We start from the raw sequence: 15,742 nt of genomic DNA on the forward strand, positions 1-15,742 counted from the left end.
GAGGAACCTAAATGTCTGAGAAGGTTAGATATATGAATATTTTGTCATCTAATCTTTTTTCCAATTAAATTACAAAATAATACGTTAACAGACAGACATTTGTGACACAAAAAACTAAAAAATACACATTCAAAAAATAGATCGACTGCAAATCTTCCCACTTTAATTCGGCAGTGTATATCAATTTATATGCTTATAACACAAGTAAAAAGTAATAAGAAATTTATTTATAAAAGAATGTTTTAAATTACATCAGTATTTGATAGTTTGCTGTCTTGACATTTGTGGTGTTATTCAACAACATTAAAGCTACACTCATTATTGAATATAAATGATTAATTTAAATGTTAGTTATTGAAACCATTGCTTAATTTACAGTTTAAAAATTTAGACCATAAAACCAAATATCGTTTAGTGTATGTGCCAAAACATACAAAATGATGATGAATATATTTGTGTGTTGTTTATTTGCAGATTTTTTTTAATTCGTTTACCTAGATCGAACGACTGTTTTGATAACTGTCCTGATTTTGGTTTTTAATAAAGCAATTATGTCATGCATAAATCGAATATTTGTCTTAATAAATATTTAATTATTTCAAGCTTCGCCATGTGATGATGTCAATTGCCTGAACAATGGAACATGCAAGAACGGACCCTCAACATTCACTTGTCAATGTGGCAATGGATATACTGGAACATTCTGTGAAGGTCATTATTATGTGTCTGTCTGAACATGTGTTATTTATATTTAACATTCGTAATTCGATTAGATATATTACGGTTAACATGGTGACGTTACGGCAACCAAATATAAAGTAGAGTCAACAAACGCTCTGATTAAATTCAATTATCTAACATTAAATGTTACGAAAGAAGACAAAGTAAATATAACAGATGTATTGAATACAATGTCCTAGATATGTGACCGGATTAAACATATGACAATTGTTTAATCTAGTATAACTTAATTAAATAAACCTCTTAATGCTTGAACGTTTTATATATAAGTCATAAGTAAATTCAGAAAAAACTTAATTTTAAAGAAATATCTGATTATCATTTCAACATGAGTGTAAAAGTGTCGTATTATATTGAATTATTTTATCTCATAAAAAAAATCTTATTTCTTTAGTAAAAGTATTTCACCAAATGAAAATAAATGTTTCTGTGTCAGTTTCAGTTGAAGATGTTGAAATTTTCTTTTTTTAGGGTCTGCTCTTTTCACTATATCATTCGCATTGAGAATTCTGACTCATTTACAATGGGACAACATGATCTAACCTGGCGATATCTCACTTATCTAATTATTTTAAGGCATTTAGTACGATATACATTAAGTTTGTGTTACATATGTTTCTTTTTAATAGAAGATTTTTTTAAAATTCGGTTGGTTAATGGTATTAATTCTTTGGAAGGACGAGTAGAAATTAATGTGAATGGAATATTGGGGACTATTTGTGATGATGGATTCGGGGAAGAAGAAGCTAGTGTTATTTGTGGTATGCTTGGATATCATGAAGCTGGGTAAGATATATGAACTATTCTAACATGACGTCCGTCAAACGCGTGGAGTACACACCTGCGTTAAACGATGAATATATTGTTTGAGCTATTACGATCGTACAGCTACGTCATAATTTTTCATACGAATGAACTACCCGATGTCATAGAACTATGACGCCAGAATATAACCATTTTACGGGAAAATACACGCTTGTAACCTGAAAAACATCACAAACAAGGAAACGTAATCAAACGATGCTAAATAAGACGTTTATTGTATACTTATAATAGATATAGGTAAAGTTGTCATTTAGATTCATCCAAACTTATCTAAATATTTTATTGTAAATAGTTTAAGCATGTCAGTTCTTCAGTTTGCTCCGATTTTTTTACGTCAATTTAACAGTACGTTTATTTATGGAAATGGCAAATGATGCCTTTACCTAAGGCACTTCGATCCAACACATTTGCCGTATTTGTCCTATTAGAATCCAAATAATTCATGGGGGTTTGAATATATTGTCAATGTACCACGAAGGGCCAACCCATATTTCGTTAGAATACCAACACTAGGAAGGGTGGGCGTTATTGTAGACAAATTACTCATCCGTTTTCAGTTTGTCTTAAGAATACATAATTTGATTGTATGTTATATGGTCACTCACAGTGAGTATTCATCTGATAGGCAATTATTTCACATTTTATATAAAATTGAGAATAAAAATGGGATATGTCAAAGAGACAACAACCCGACCAAAGTTCAGATAAGAGCCAAAGGCCACCAATGGGTCCTCAAAGTATATGGATTCCATGAGCGTCATTTTAACATTCAGTACAGTACAAATGATTTCGTGCAAATAATATTATGTTGGTCCTGTCAATAACTGATCATTTCCTTCTGTTCATTCCGTCATTCAGTCACTGTGTGCCAATTAAGATGAAAACTCAAATTACAAAGGAGAACCAATACAAGTCTTACCTATCGAAACAATTTAAAGTGAACAACTATGCAAAACTCCGGATTCGTCACCATCTTAATCATGTTGATGTAAAATAATGTATTTATCTTCACACTTGCGGTACTAAACTAATTTTTGCCATCGATTGCTATAACTTGCAATTCCCTAACGTTAAACACAAATTTGATTCAAATGATTATAAATACAATATTAAGTTATTCATTACAGATAAAGATATCTATAATTGAAATAAAACGTTTTTCTTTTCTACGATATGACAATTACACTAATATATTTTTCGTGTTTCTTTATTTACATAAGTTTTTCATACCCCCGCTTTAAAAAAGAGGGAGAGCACTGTTTTACCTCACTGTCTGTCCGTCCATACGTCGCATCTTTCTTGGCAGTTACATTGCAATTATTTCTAGTATGAGTTAAGGGTTTATATGAGTAATTACATAATTACAAAGGTACCAGGATTATGATTAAATACGTCAGACGGACAGGCGTTTTATCTACATGTGACTCATCATTAACGTTCAGGTCACAATAGTTGTAAAGCCAGACAAGTACACAGTTGAAGGGCATTGAGTGCCCAAAATGCCAAAAAGCTGTACCAAATACGACTGAGTTATCTATTCCTGGGATAGGAACATCCTTGGTTTTTTTTCGAAAAGTCGACAAAAGTGTACTAAAATCATTGCTATATCATGATTAATCACTCAACATTAATCTGTGTATCTTATACTTTTAGCGAGGCGGGGTCTAATCAGTGAGCAGTAGATCACATATTCACTTATTTATTCCCCTAATGAAATAAATGATGACGTTCTAAAAACTATCTTTAAATCATTAATACGTTGGATTTCAAAATATAATAATATCACTAAAAAATATTTACTTGAGATCTTGTTTTCAGATCAGTTCCTTATTCTAACGCTCATTTTGGGGCGGGATATGGATCTATTGTGTTGGATAATTTAAATTGCATTGGAACAGAATCGGACATATTTGATTGTCAGTCTAATGGCCTATTCCAACATGATTGTGGGCATAGCGAAGATGCTGGTGTTGTCTGTCAAGGTATATTTGGAATAATTTAAAAACAAGTTCTTTTATCTATCTTTAACAGTTTATGTTTGAATCTACAAACATGTCCTAATATAACCATTTTTTAGATAATGTCATATCTGCTTATTTATGATTTAAAAAATTTGGTTTTATTTGTCGGTTCAGAAAGCTTTATATACATTGTTAACATTTATACGACTGTTCTTTTGACAATGAATTATACTTTTCGTCCTACTTTTGATTTATAATATTGTATAAAAAGTTATGAATTAAACTAATATTAAATTTACAGCACCAATACTTGTTTTAAGAAACCCTGTTGTTCTATCTACTCCTGATTTGACATATAATAAATAAGTTGGAGAAATTGTCCTTGATAATTTGAATTAATTTATAAAATTCACTCTAGAAAGAAATGCAAGGTCAAAGTAGCAAATTTGAGCAAGTTGATTGATTAGGAGTTTCATTAACGTTCTAAAAAATAATAATAATTGAATGAATACGAAATAATGGAAAGACACTAGGGAAAGTCTCATTTTCTCAAAATTTAGATAATTAAAAAGGCAGATTAGACAACAGGGCCCAGTTGTTCAAAAGTGTCGTTAGGCTAACGATGTCGTTAAAGTGTCGTTAACGTGTCGTTATAATTTAACGATAATGTTAAGTGTTGTTCAAAAATATTATCGTTAACTTTTGTGTTAAAACCTCGCTAACTTTAATCACTTATTTACCCATGATTAAATGCTAACGACTGCGTTAAACATGGCTGGCCTAGCATTGTTCAATGTTCCACCACAAAGAAGACCACGACATTTTCGCAATAGGGATGGCTTTTCTTTAGAGTTTAGTGATGAGGAATTAAGGGCAAGATACAGATTCAGCCGACAAAGTATCATGGTTATCTCGGACCTTGTAAGAGATGACTTACAGAGAGGGACACACAGAAACCATGCACTCACTGTGGAACAGCAAGTCATGGTTACCCTAAGATTTTTGGCCAGTGGAAGTTTTCTTCAAGTTGTTGGAGACACACTTGGTAAGAATTTAATTGGTTTTATAATTATATTTGTATTCATTCAGTTATTTGTTTTTAGTGTTGATAATATATTATCGAATTTAACGTCAATATCTTTGTTGTCAATTTCTTATTTAGTCATCATGGTTTTAATAAAAAAAAAAAATCTCCTTTTAAAGGGTTGGACAAAGGCACAGTGTCAAGAGTTGTGCAGGACACTACGGCTGCATTGTGTAAGAGGCAGAACGAGTTCGTTAAATGGCCAAGAAGCGACGCAGAAAAAAAACAAGATAAAGGCTGGCAATTACAGAATTGGAGGGTTTCCCAATGTTATTGGAGCCATTGATGGGACGCACATACGTATCCAGGCACCCACCATTGATGAGGCATCCTATGTCAACAGGAAAGGTTACCACAGCATCAATGTGCAGGCTGTGTGTGATGCAGATGGTATGTTTACAAAAGTGTAATGTCCCTTACAGCAAAAACAAAAATTAAAGGGAAGCAAGTCAACTAGTTCCCTGCAAAACTCGTACCTTGACAGCTCGTACCTAATTTGAACCATTGCATACCTGAACCATTCAAAATACAAGATATATGCATAAATACGAGTGCTGGTATATTGATAATAAATTTCATGTGTTCAAAAGAATTTGCAATTCTATAGCATATTAAGTGGGACTGTCTCTTAAACTAAGTTGCAGATGTGTTTTTTATCCATGACAATTTAAAGTTAAGATAAATAGATGGAGTTATCCCTCTTTGTACTGGCTCTCTCCTACCAAGTACTTTTTTTTTATATTCATGTTTCCCTATTTGTTCTTAATCATATTTAATTAGTAGCAATTTTGTAAGTTAGATTGCATGTGTTGTTTGTTGGGATATTGTATGAACTTTGTAATTTGGAAAAGAAAACATGTCCTATTTTTTTTGGTTTAACTGAATTTGCTAGTTGAGAATTTCATGTGCTCTATAAATAATTCACTATTTTCACTGTTCTCTTTTACAGGAAAATTTACAAATATCAACACATCATGGCCAGGAAATGCACATGATGCACACATCTTTAGAACTTCACAGGTAAATCAAATCTTCCTTCCATTCATTTTTTATTGTTATCGTTCACTATAAATTTATGCGTAATCTTTATTAAAAAAATAATGTGTCTTGAACAAGTTAAAAATTTAATGTGTCTTAACAAGTTGAAAAATTAGTGCTGATGAATTATTTTCAATCAGTTATGCCTTTTGGAAAAAAAGGATTAAATATGGAATATTACAACATTTATAAGGGCCCTTAATTATGTGTACAAATATTGACAGATTTTTATGAAGTTTATATTGTACACTTTATAATCAATACTTTTGATGCGTTTCAAAATCTGAGTAATTAATTTTTAAAAGAGTTTTAGAACAATTATTTATATTGGCAATGACATTTCATTATTTGAATCCTTAAATTAAGAGACATATAAATTGTTTTATTTATTGCCCTTGTATCTTAAATAGATAACATATAGGCAATGTAAAGAATATTCTATATGGAATTTTCTCACTGTTGAAGGCCGTGCAGTGACCTGTAGATGTTAATCTCTGTGTTATTTTGGTCTCTTGTAGAGAGTTGTCTCATTGGAATTCATACCACATCCTCTTTTTTTATATATTGACTATTCTTTAAATATTTTTATTTCTATCATCCATTAATTTACATAACAATTTGTCCAGTGGAAACATGATTGTGTTTTACATATTCTAATTTCATTGTTTAGGTATGTACACACATGGAAAGGACACCTAATTGGGAAAGTGGCATCTTACTTGGGGATAGTGGATATCCATGCCGCCCATTCATCATGACGCCTTATGCCCGTCCTGCAAATGAAGACCAGACAAGGTTTAACAAGCATCATGCAAGAACAAGATGTGTAATAGAAAGGACATTTGGGAGATGGAAAAGGCGTTTTCATGTACTTCATTCAGAGGTATTAATCTAATTTAAAAAATATTAAAGTTAGGGAACAAGTATTTAAGGCAGCAACCAGTTGATTTTCTGGGGGGTGGGGGGAGTAGCTATGGGTTTTTTTTGGGGAAAAAAAAGTTTGTTTCCAGTTTTTAGAGAAAAAAATAATTTGTTTTTGACCCTGAGAAAAAAAAATAGTTTGTTACACCCTCAGCTGCCACTATATGTAATGCTAACATTGAATGAAAAAAAGTGCTTTCGACTTGTCGCAAAAAAAAAATAAATTGAACATTCTTCCCCAAAGGCGAAAAAAAAAAATTGGCAGAGAAAAAAACCCATACCCCCCTCCCAGAAAATCAAATAGTTGCTGTGTAACTACTGGATGGACAGAGAAGTGGTAATGTTTTTTTTTTACTAAAAAAAAGCAGGTTTATGAAAGCCCTTTATGACTTAACATGTTCAATTCTAAATAAAGAATAATTTGATTCATTATACAGTGTCAAAAAAATAAGAACTAAAATTTCAACCAAAAAATGCATGTATATAATTAGACTACATGAATAAGCAAATGTGATATGAGTGCCAAGAAGACAACTCTGCAAACATGTCACAATGTATAACAGAGGCTGATTTAAAAATTGGGCCCATTTCTGGAAAAAAATAAATGATTGTATACCAAATCACTGAATCGTGACCACTCTTAGGGAGTAAGTGGACCCCCCCCCCCCTTTCTGAAAATTTCTAGATCTGCCACTGTATAGAAAGTTAAGAATTTTGGTCAATTATTCGTCCTTCAAGACAGCCGGAGCCTTGTATAAAAAACAGCAAGCTGTTAAGGGCCCAAAATTCTTATCTATAGAAAATTTAAAAAAATTTAATTACAACAACACTTGACAAACATGAAACAAAACGCTCAACAAAGATTATGGAAGAGTTTTAATAAGACTACTAATGTCATAAGTTCATATTATTTTTAATAGATTTTAATAATTTTTTTTTACTTTTATTTTATAGATTCGTATGAAACCTGAAAAGGCATGTAGTATTATCATGGCTTGTGCCATTCTGCACAATATAGCTTTGTGTATGAATGAGCCTGACCTGCCAGAAGATCAAGAAGAGGAGATGCCTAATGTAGACCCAGCGTACAATGGAGCCAATGATGGAAGGAGAATTAGGGATCACATCACTCAGATGTACTTCACCAATTAAATTCACACATTAAATTCTTAATTACCTTTCCACATTATTTTGTTACTCTTTATTTTTCTAGAGGTAGAAGTTATGCTTCCCACATAAATTGTATGTACTGGCATTTTAGGTTACGAAGTTTCAATCTGTCTTATGACTTTTGTCATCAACCTCTTTTTCATGGTTCAGCGATGGCAGTTAAGTTTTTTTGTCTGTCATGTGAAATTCTCAATCAATATTTATAGGTAGGACAGTATTTGGTCTATTGAATTATTGCTAGGTTTCATATCAATAAGTAAAATTGAGAATTAAAAAGGGGAAATATATCAAAGAGACAACAACCCGACAATAGAGCAGATAACAGCTGAAGGCCACTAAAACATGGTTCACCTGACCTCACCTAGGAATAAAACATATACCGTATAGTCATTTATTCAGTTTTTGTGATATTTGTAGTTATAATTGTATCTTTAAGACTTTCTGCATAAATTGAATTTTAATTAGCCTCAGAAAGCACTTGATCCTATTAGTGTGGGCACTACTGTTTATAATTGTGTTACCAGTGGAAAATAAAAAATCAACCAGACAAAGAGTCAACATATTTATATATATAATATATATTTTAACGATAAACAAAACAAAGAGAGAACAACAGGTTAACATTAGAAATAGAATCTTTATATTCTACTGCTCCAAAAAAGACAGCAACCCTGTAGTAAGATTGTCATCAAGCTTGCTGTGAAGTCTTTCATATAACTGAATTTGGAGGTTGGTTTTAATCAGTTTTCTCTCCAAAACTTGACACTGCAGACTGTATACATCATCAGCTGTCTTCTTCTTGGGTTTCTTTTATGGTGGCTCCTGTTCATCAGATCTAGAAAACAAGGAGATGAAACATAAAATAGTATTCACCAGCAGGACTCTAAAAAGCGACACTTTTCTAACAAGCAGGACATAAAAAGGGACCCTGTGTAACCAGCAGTGCATGAAAAAGCAACCCTGTTTTGCGATACACTCCTACCGCTTCAGATAGGAAGGAAATACCCCCACCCACCCCACCCCCATCTCCCCCACCCCAGATCTGTTCAGGCTTCATTAACTTGCTTACGTTGTTGTAATAATATGATTCAACTTATAACTTTGTAATGAAACGAAACTCAATCTGGGAACATAACTACCACTTACTATAATTTAAGTTTTTGGTAAAAAAAAAAATTGTTTTGGACCCTGAGAAAATATAATTGTTTGTTTCACCCTCAGCTGCCAATATATGTAATGCTAAAATTGAAAGAAAAAACTTGTTTTCAGTTTGTCGCTAAAAAAATAGATTGTTTGTACAGAAAAAAAAACATACCCCCCCCCCCCCCCCCCCGAAAATCAAATGGTTGCTGCCTTAAGAATTGAAACGATTGATGCTTTAGGTCAAGGACCACTTTTCCTTTTATGTTGGAGTGCCTTGTGGTTATTGTGAATATGTTTTATGTACGATTGGGCGAGATATAACAACAATTCTTCATAAATAGATGATCTATAGTACCAACACAGTGGCGGATCCAGGAATTTTCATAAGTGGGAGCCCACTGACTGACCTAAGAGGGGGCCCACTTCAGTCACGCTTCAGTGATTCCCTATAAAAGCAACCATTTTTTTCCCTAAATCCGCCTCTGCAACAATGAGGTCAGTTTAACCTGTATTTTCATGGAAGACTGAACATTTTAGGATATACACATATTATTCTTAAAAATTATATGCTCTAAAGGATTAATGCTGGTACAAATAAGATAATATAAAAATGGAAAATAGATGAAGAATAGACAAAAACAAAACAAAAACCATATTTACTTAAATGCCACTATATATTAATTTTTGGAAATTAGTATGGTGTTCATTATCACTGAACTAGTATATATTGTTTATGGGCCAACTGAATAACGCCTCCGGGTGTGGGAATTTCTGGCTACATTGAAGACATGTTGGTGACCTTCTGTTGTTGTTTTTTTCTATGGTCGGGTTGATGTCTCTTTGACACATTCCCCATTTCCATTCTCATTTTCATTACTAAGAGTTTACAGTATACCTAACAGTCAGGTCAGTCCTGTTCTGTACCATCTCGTGAACAACTGTCACTGGGGCTGCTGCAGGAATTGAGGCATCACTGATGGCATTAAAATGAAAGTCCAGGCGATTTCTCCATACTTCCTCCATCTCCTCATTCACGGTATTGGATTGCACATTCACACTGGACTGTGATGTGTGTTGTAATTGGTCTGAAATAGTTATATGTACTCATTAGAACAAACTACATAAGTCTTAAAATCATTTATTCAATTTTATTTGTTCACTCTTATTTTTTTTTAATTCCCACTATTTTTTCGACTCTTAAAATTGTATTTTATTGTAAGCAAAAGCCAACTTTTTATCTAAGATAGTTTCAACAAGTACACAGTGTTTAAATCAAAGATATTTGCATCATATAACCGTGATCGTAAAATAAAACCTTGATGGTCTGGATGTTTTTTTTTTTATTTATGAATTGTCTAGGTCATTTTCTTGTTCTTGATATTTACACAATTTTTTGTCAATTTTTGTCTTTATTTTTTTTCCCATTATTTTTGCATTCTGAAAAAAAAATAATCTATGCCCTATATCTAGTATCTATAAACCGTATATGGGCATTCAAAAAGGAGAATTCGGTAGACGAGGACAAAATATGAATATTTTATCATGGTAAGATATGTAGGTATTTAGGGGTGACAGAATTTTAAGAAAAGATTTTTTTTTCTCTCACAATAGTTGTACCTTTGTGTCCTGAATGATGGATTATGAAGGATATAGTATTGTGCATCATAGATGGAATGTCAGAACTGACTGATAAATTGAAAATGTCTTTGTGTTTCAAGCTGAGATAGGAAGTTAATTCATCTCTCTCTTCCTCAGAGATGCCTTTAGTTTTGTCAACATAATCATTCAACAGGCTATCTCCAACTTTTGGCAATGATTTTAATGGCTGGTAATTCTGAAGATATTCTTCAATTTGACCCTTCATCTCTTTTGCTTTTTTTACTAAGGAGGAGGGCCTACCTGAAGGAAATATTACATATTTACTTCATTTGAGAAACTGTTTTTATGCAAAAAGTAGTAAACTTAAAAAAATAGGCACTTAAATGCTCTGATTATATTTATTTTTCCAAAGTAGGGCGAACGGACTCGATGAGCGAATAGACACGGGGCGAACATATTATTAGGGCGAACGATCCCGATACCGAAATTAACAGGAATAAGGGGATAAAAGGATATGGGTTATCTTAACCGGAAACTGTTTAAAGAAACGCATTTCATGATGAGCAAGAAATAATTTAATGCATAAAAGCAAAATTCACGATTGAATGTCATATTAGAGAACTCACAAATTGATGCATATCAAATACAAAAAAAAACGTCGTACAAAATTTACCCTTAAACACCCCCATAAATATTTTGCGATGACATAAGCGGCTTGTGTTCGGCGCCAAGGACAGCCAAGTTGCAGATAGAATCATGAATTGTAAACAAATAAGCTACATAAGGTGAGATTTTGACACAAACTGCAGAGCATTTAGCTTATAGGAATGATTCAAGAAAGCACACAAGACTGTCATTGAAAATGTCACAGTCTACAACTCAATATTGTAATGATAAAAATGCATCTATTTTTATTTCGAAGGTCAGGGTCACAATTTGGGATTCCCCCTGTATTTGTAAACATTGCAGACGATAAATAGCCTTTTGATTAAAATGTGTCTTGTAAATTTCGGAATGAAAAGACTGTTTTAAAAGCATTATTACAGTAATTTGAAAAAATTTTAAACATATATTACCTTCTGGTCCCTCAATTACAGTTTCCTGACCACCGGGAACCCCACGGAAAGAGGCCGTGTCTTTCATGCAATTAATAATGTTCTCCTCTGCTTGGGAAGGCTGGGTGGGAGGAGGACCACCACCAGTTTGTGCTCTTTCCTTCTGTACTGATGTAAACTTTTGCTTAGCCCCACGGGTCAGGTTTCTCCAGCGGTTTCGAACCTCTGTCTCTGTCCTGAGACACACCCCCAATGCATTCACCTTGGATGTTATTTCCTTCCACATTTCCTGTTTTTTGGCATTGGTAACCTCTGGGGAATGCTTCCCCTGGAGTAATTCTAGATGTGTTGTAGCCAGCTCACTTATTAAATTACTCTCAACTGCTGTAAAATTTAGTTTTCTGTCTCTTGAAGTTTTTACAGACACATTTGCAGCCATGTTGATTAAAACAGGAAGTTTAATTTTACAAAGAATTGTGGGAATTTTATTTTTTTAATCACATCGTTAAATTTTAACACTGCGTTAACTAACATTGTCGTTAACATTTTTTGAACAACAATATTTAACGCATTGATTAGTTAGCGACTGCGTTAAGATTTAACGACTCGTTAGGCTTAATCATCGTTATATTTAACGACACTTTTGAACAACTGGGCCCAGGGCCTAACAAAAAACAAGAAGATTATTATTTCTTTCAATCCAAAATTGGTGTTTCGGATTAAAAATCAATAGTAAGACGACATTTATAAATGGACGATCAATATCAAAACGAAAAAAAAAGTCTTAAAGTTTGTTAGTTTTAAACAACAACACCATCCACAAGCTTACGTTACTGAAAAGAAGAATATAAAATAGATTGAAAAAACTATCTTAATGCATTTATTACAATTTACATTAGGTTTATACGTACACCTCGTTTGTATGGGTTTTTTTATCTTCAGAAAATTTTATGAAAGTTCGGTTGGTTGATGGTGATGATTCTTTGGAAGGACGAGTAGAAATCAATGTGAATGGAGAATGGGGGACTATTTGTGATGATGGATTCGGGGATGAAGAAGCTAGTGTTATTTGTGGTATGCTTGGATACAATGAAACTGGGTAAGATATCTCAACCATTGGTTGATCATTTCTGAGTATTTTTGAGTTAAATGACGAATGATTACCAACACTATTTTGAATTACCTACATAAAAATTGTTTTATGCCCCACCTACGATAGTAGAGGGGCATTATGTTTTCTGGTCTGTTGCTCCGTTCGCTCGTTCGTTTGTCCGTCTGTGCGTCCTCTCGTGCGTTCGTCCGTTCAGGTTAACATTTTTGGTCAAGGTAGTTTTTGATGAAGCTGAAGTCCAATCAGCTTGAAACTTAATACACTTGTTGCTTATGATATAATCTTTTTAATAAATAAAGCCAAAGTAGACTTTTGACCCCAATATCACGGTCCACTGAATATAGAAAATGAAAGTGGGAATTTCAGGTTAAAGTTTTTGTTCAAGGTAGTTTTTGATAAAATTGAAATCCAATCAACTTGAAACTTAGTACACATGTTCCCTATAATATAATCTTTGTTATTTTAATGCCAAATTAGATTATTACCCAATTTCACGGTCCTTGGAACATGGAAAAGGATAGTGCAAGTGGGGCATCTGTGTACTTTGGACACATTCTTGTTTGTACTGTTACCACATTGCTCTACCGTTTGTACTTTCATCCGTTTGTTTGTCCAACATATATTTTATCACAATTTCCCAAAGACTACTGAACTGAATTACCCGATGTTTAGTTAGCTGCTTAGCAGCATTGCGTTATAGCCTTTGACGGCTTTTAAGGCAGACATTAGTTTTATGTTTAACGATACGTAAAACTACAAAACAAATTAAAAGTTCTAGTAATAGCTTTACAATACAAAACGCGCATAATATTCTTTTTGTCAGTTACGAACGCATTTTGATATTCAGGTTTCCGTTGTTCTGTTGTTTTCGTCTTATAGTTGATATGTAACCCTCGAGTTAATTGCACTCATTTTTAAATTTACAAATTCGTATGTTTCGATTAAAAAAATAATGAGAGAAACTATGCAGAGATTCATTTTCTACTCCAAACAATCATATTCTTGTAAATGTAAAGTATAATATATTTATCTTGTTAATCGTAATAGAAACTTAGTCATCTGTTTCCAATTCCCCAATTTGGATTTAAACAATTTGAAATACAATAAAAAGATTTTCATTACAGATGAAGATATCTATAATAAATTAAAAACCAATTGTTCAAAGAACAAAAGAATGTCTTTCCACCAATAAGGATCTATTTTGATATGAAAATATTAAAATTCAGTTGAAAATGTCAGTTCCTATGGCTAAATGATATATAAATATGAATTTCAAGCAAAGGTCAAAATCTAGAACGTCCAATTAACCTATGACCTTGACCTCAATTTCAAGGTCATAAACAAAGGATATCAAATTAAAAGACCCTAGGTCTGTTTTATGTATGCACTAGTAGCACGATTTCAGTCTGAAACGGTCATTTTGGTCTGATCACATCTTGATTGACTGGATTTACCGCTAGAGAAATTCGTCAAGATATTTCAGATCGTTTAGTCGCCGTTCAGATCGATAGCCTCATCAGGTAAATCAGTTCGTTAAGGCGTATCAAGACGGAAAAGACTGAATCGTCTAGCGGGTTGTTTGGACCCGTTAAGACCATGTCAGACCAAAACAGACCATGGATACAAAGTTACGTCAAGATGTTGTCAGACCGTGTCCAGTCGTGTTCAGATTTTAATCATTTGGATACAAAACGAGTAAAACTTTCCCATTGTTTATCAGGGGTTGCTCCCCTTTTAAAAATAAAATAAAAGTTAGAAAGAAGACGGTTTATGTTAACTGAAAGTCTACCACGTCCCTTTAATCATGTTAATTAAATAAAATAAATATTCAATTTGAATTCTTACTACATCCTATTTAGCATGTTTTGTATATATTTTAAAAAGTAGCTCAAAGTCATACTGCTGAACAAACCGCCGCGAAATGACTAAAAAAAATTCAACAGATTGCCGAAATAACATTTATTCATTGAATGTAAGCACCTGAACCTTTATATTAAAGGTTTACAAGTGATTACAATACATGTTTTTGCAATTACAGACTGTCGTGGGTGGTGAAAAATTTGTCATGTTGACGCAATAGATCATTTTTACACCCGTATTAAATAATTACGGATGTCGGCCGTGAACACACAGTGCGTGGACACTTGAAAACGCGTGATCTTAATAATTATGTTTAATTAGATTTAAGATGTAACATTTTTTAATATTGTAAATGAATGCATTCATTTAACTTTTAATGCTGGCTATATAAATTGCATTAGAGTGAGGCAGGGGAAAATATATATATATAACTAGAATCTATGTCTTTTCTCGTTTTCCGTTTACTGTCATGCCAATGTCCGTTCATTTTTGCCAGACTCATGCGTTTGACTTTCCATCTTCAATTTTTAATTAGTCTATAATTCGAGAGCCTTTTATAAAAAAAATATTACACACCAGAAGACTTTGTTAAAAGATAAAGTTTGAATATTATAGCAGAAAAAGGCCAGTGTACCTGAAGTACATTTGAAGACCAGGTTATATATATTACATGAATACAGCATAATAAAGCTGGTTTAATTTGAATTACTATCCATTAGGGACATTTTCCGACGATAATTAATCAAATCTGACAAGTTTGATTAAAAACGGAAAATACGCCCGTAAACGATTTAACGTTACCGTACCCTCTTTACTTGTCGCATGTCGGCATCTTCAAATGACAAATTTATTTTACACAAATTCGTTGACATGCCATGATGGTAGATGGACACTACAGCACAATATAAGCTGAGCTGGAAATTACAATTGGTGAGTAGAAATGAATAATATTTTAAAACATGCCTATCAGACATGAGAATAATCATTGATCCAGCCAAGAGTTTGAAGGAAAGATGTTAACATTTGTTACATTTGTGCATACAGGTATGAATTGACTTTCTAATACACCACATTCTTGTACAGTAACCTGTTTTGATGCATGATTTGAAAAAGGTACATATAAACTATGGTTTAAATCCCACCTTTTAAAAAGGGCTGGATACACACCTGTTTATTGCCTAAACCATTGTGTATATTCACAATGGTTTGGTTGTGGGGGGGGGGGGGTCTATTA

General features: G+C 33.0%; 2 protein-coding genes and 1 pseudogene across 2 annotated transcripts in view; 2 read left to right on the forward strand and 1 right to left on the reverse strand.

Annotated features, from left to right (window-relative positions):
• Positions 1–1,439: 1,439 nt before the first annotated feature.
• The window catches only part of LOC134727650 (putative DMBT1-like protein), a 112,585-nt gene continuing 98,282 nt past the window's right edge, over positions 1,440–15,742 (forward strand). Inside the window, exons 1-3 of the mRNA XM_063592032.1 lie at positions 1,440–1,527; positions 3,385–3,548; positions 12,480–12,636. Of these exons, the coding sequence (XP_063448102.1) occupies positions 1,505–1,527; positions 3,385–3,548; positions 12,480–12,636 (344 nt within the window). The 5' untranslated portion in view covers positions 1,440–1,504. The remainder of the gene's footprint in view (positions 1,528–3,384; positions 3,549–12,479; positions 12,637–15,742) is intronic.
• LOC134680927 (putative nuclease HARBI1) lies at positions 4,136–7,747 on the forward strand (annotated as a pseudogene).
• On the reverse strand, positions 7,902–12,192 carry LOC134680928 (uncharacterized). The gene is made up of 4 exons (XM_063540239.1): positions 11,559–12,192; positions 10,501–10,782; positions 9,779–9,968; positions 7,902–8,575 (listed from the first exon to the last, which is right to left on the reverse strand). Exons 1-4 carry the CDS (start codon positions 11,974–11,976, stop codon positions 8,551–8,553), a joined length of 915 nt encoding a protein of 304 aa, XP_063396309.1. The 5' UTR covers positions 11,977–12,192; the 3' UTR covers positions 7,902–8,550.

The sequence above is a fragment of the Mytilus trossulus genome, chromosome 8 (genome assembly GCF_036588685.1).
Source record: "Mytilus trossulus isolate FHL-02 chromosome 8, PNRI_Mtr1.1.1.hap1, whole genome shotgun sequence".
NCBI classification, from domain to species: domain Eukaryota; kingdom Metazoa; phylum Mollusca; class Bivalvia; order Mytilida; family Mytilidae; genus Mytilus; species Mytilus trossulus.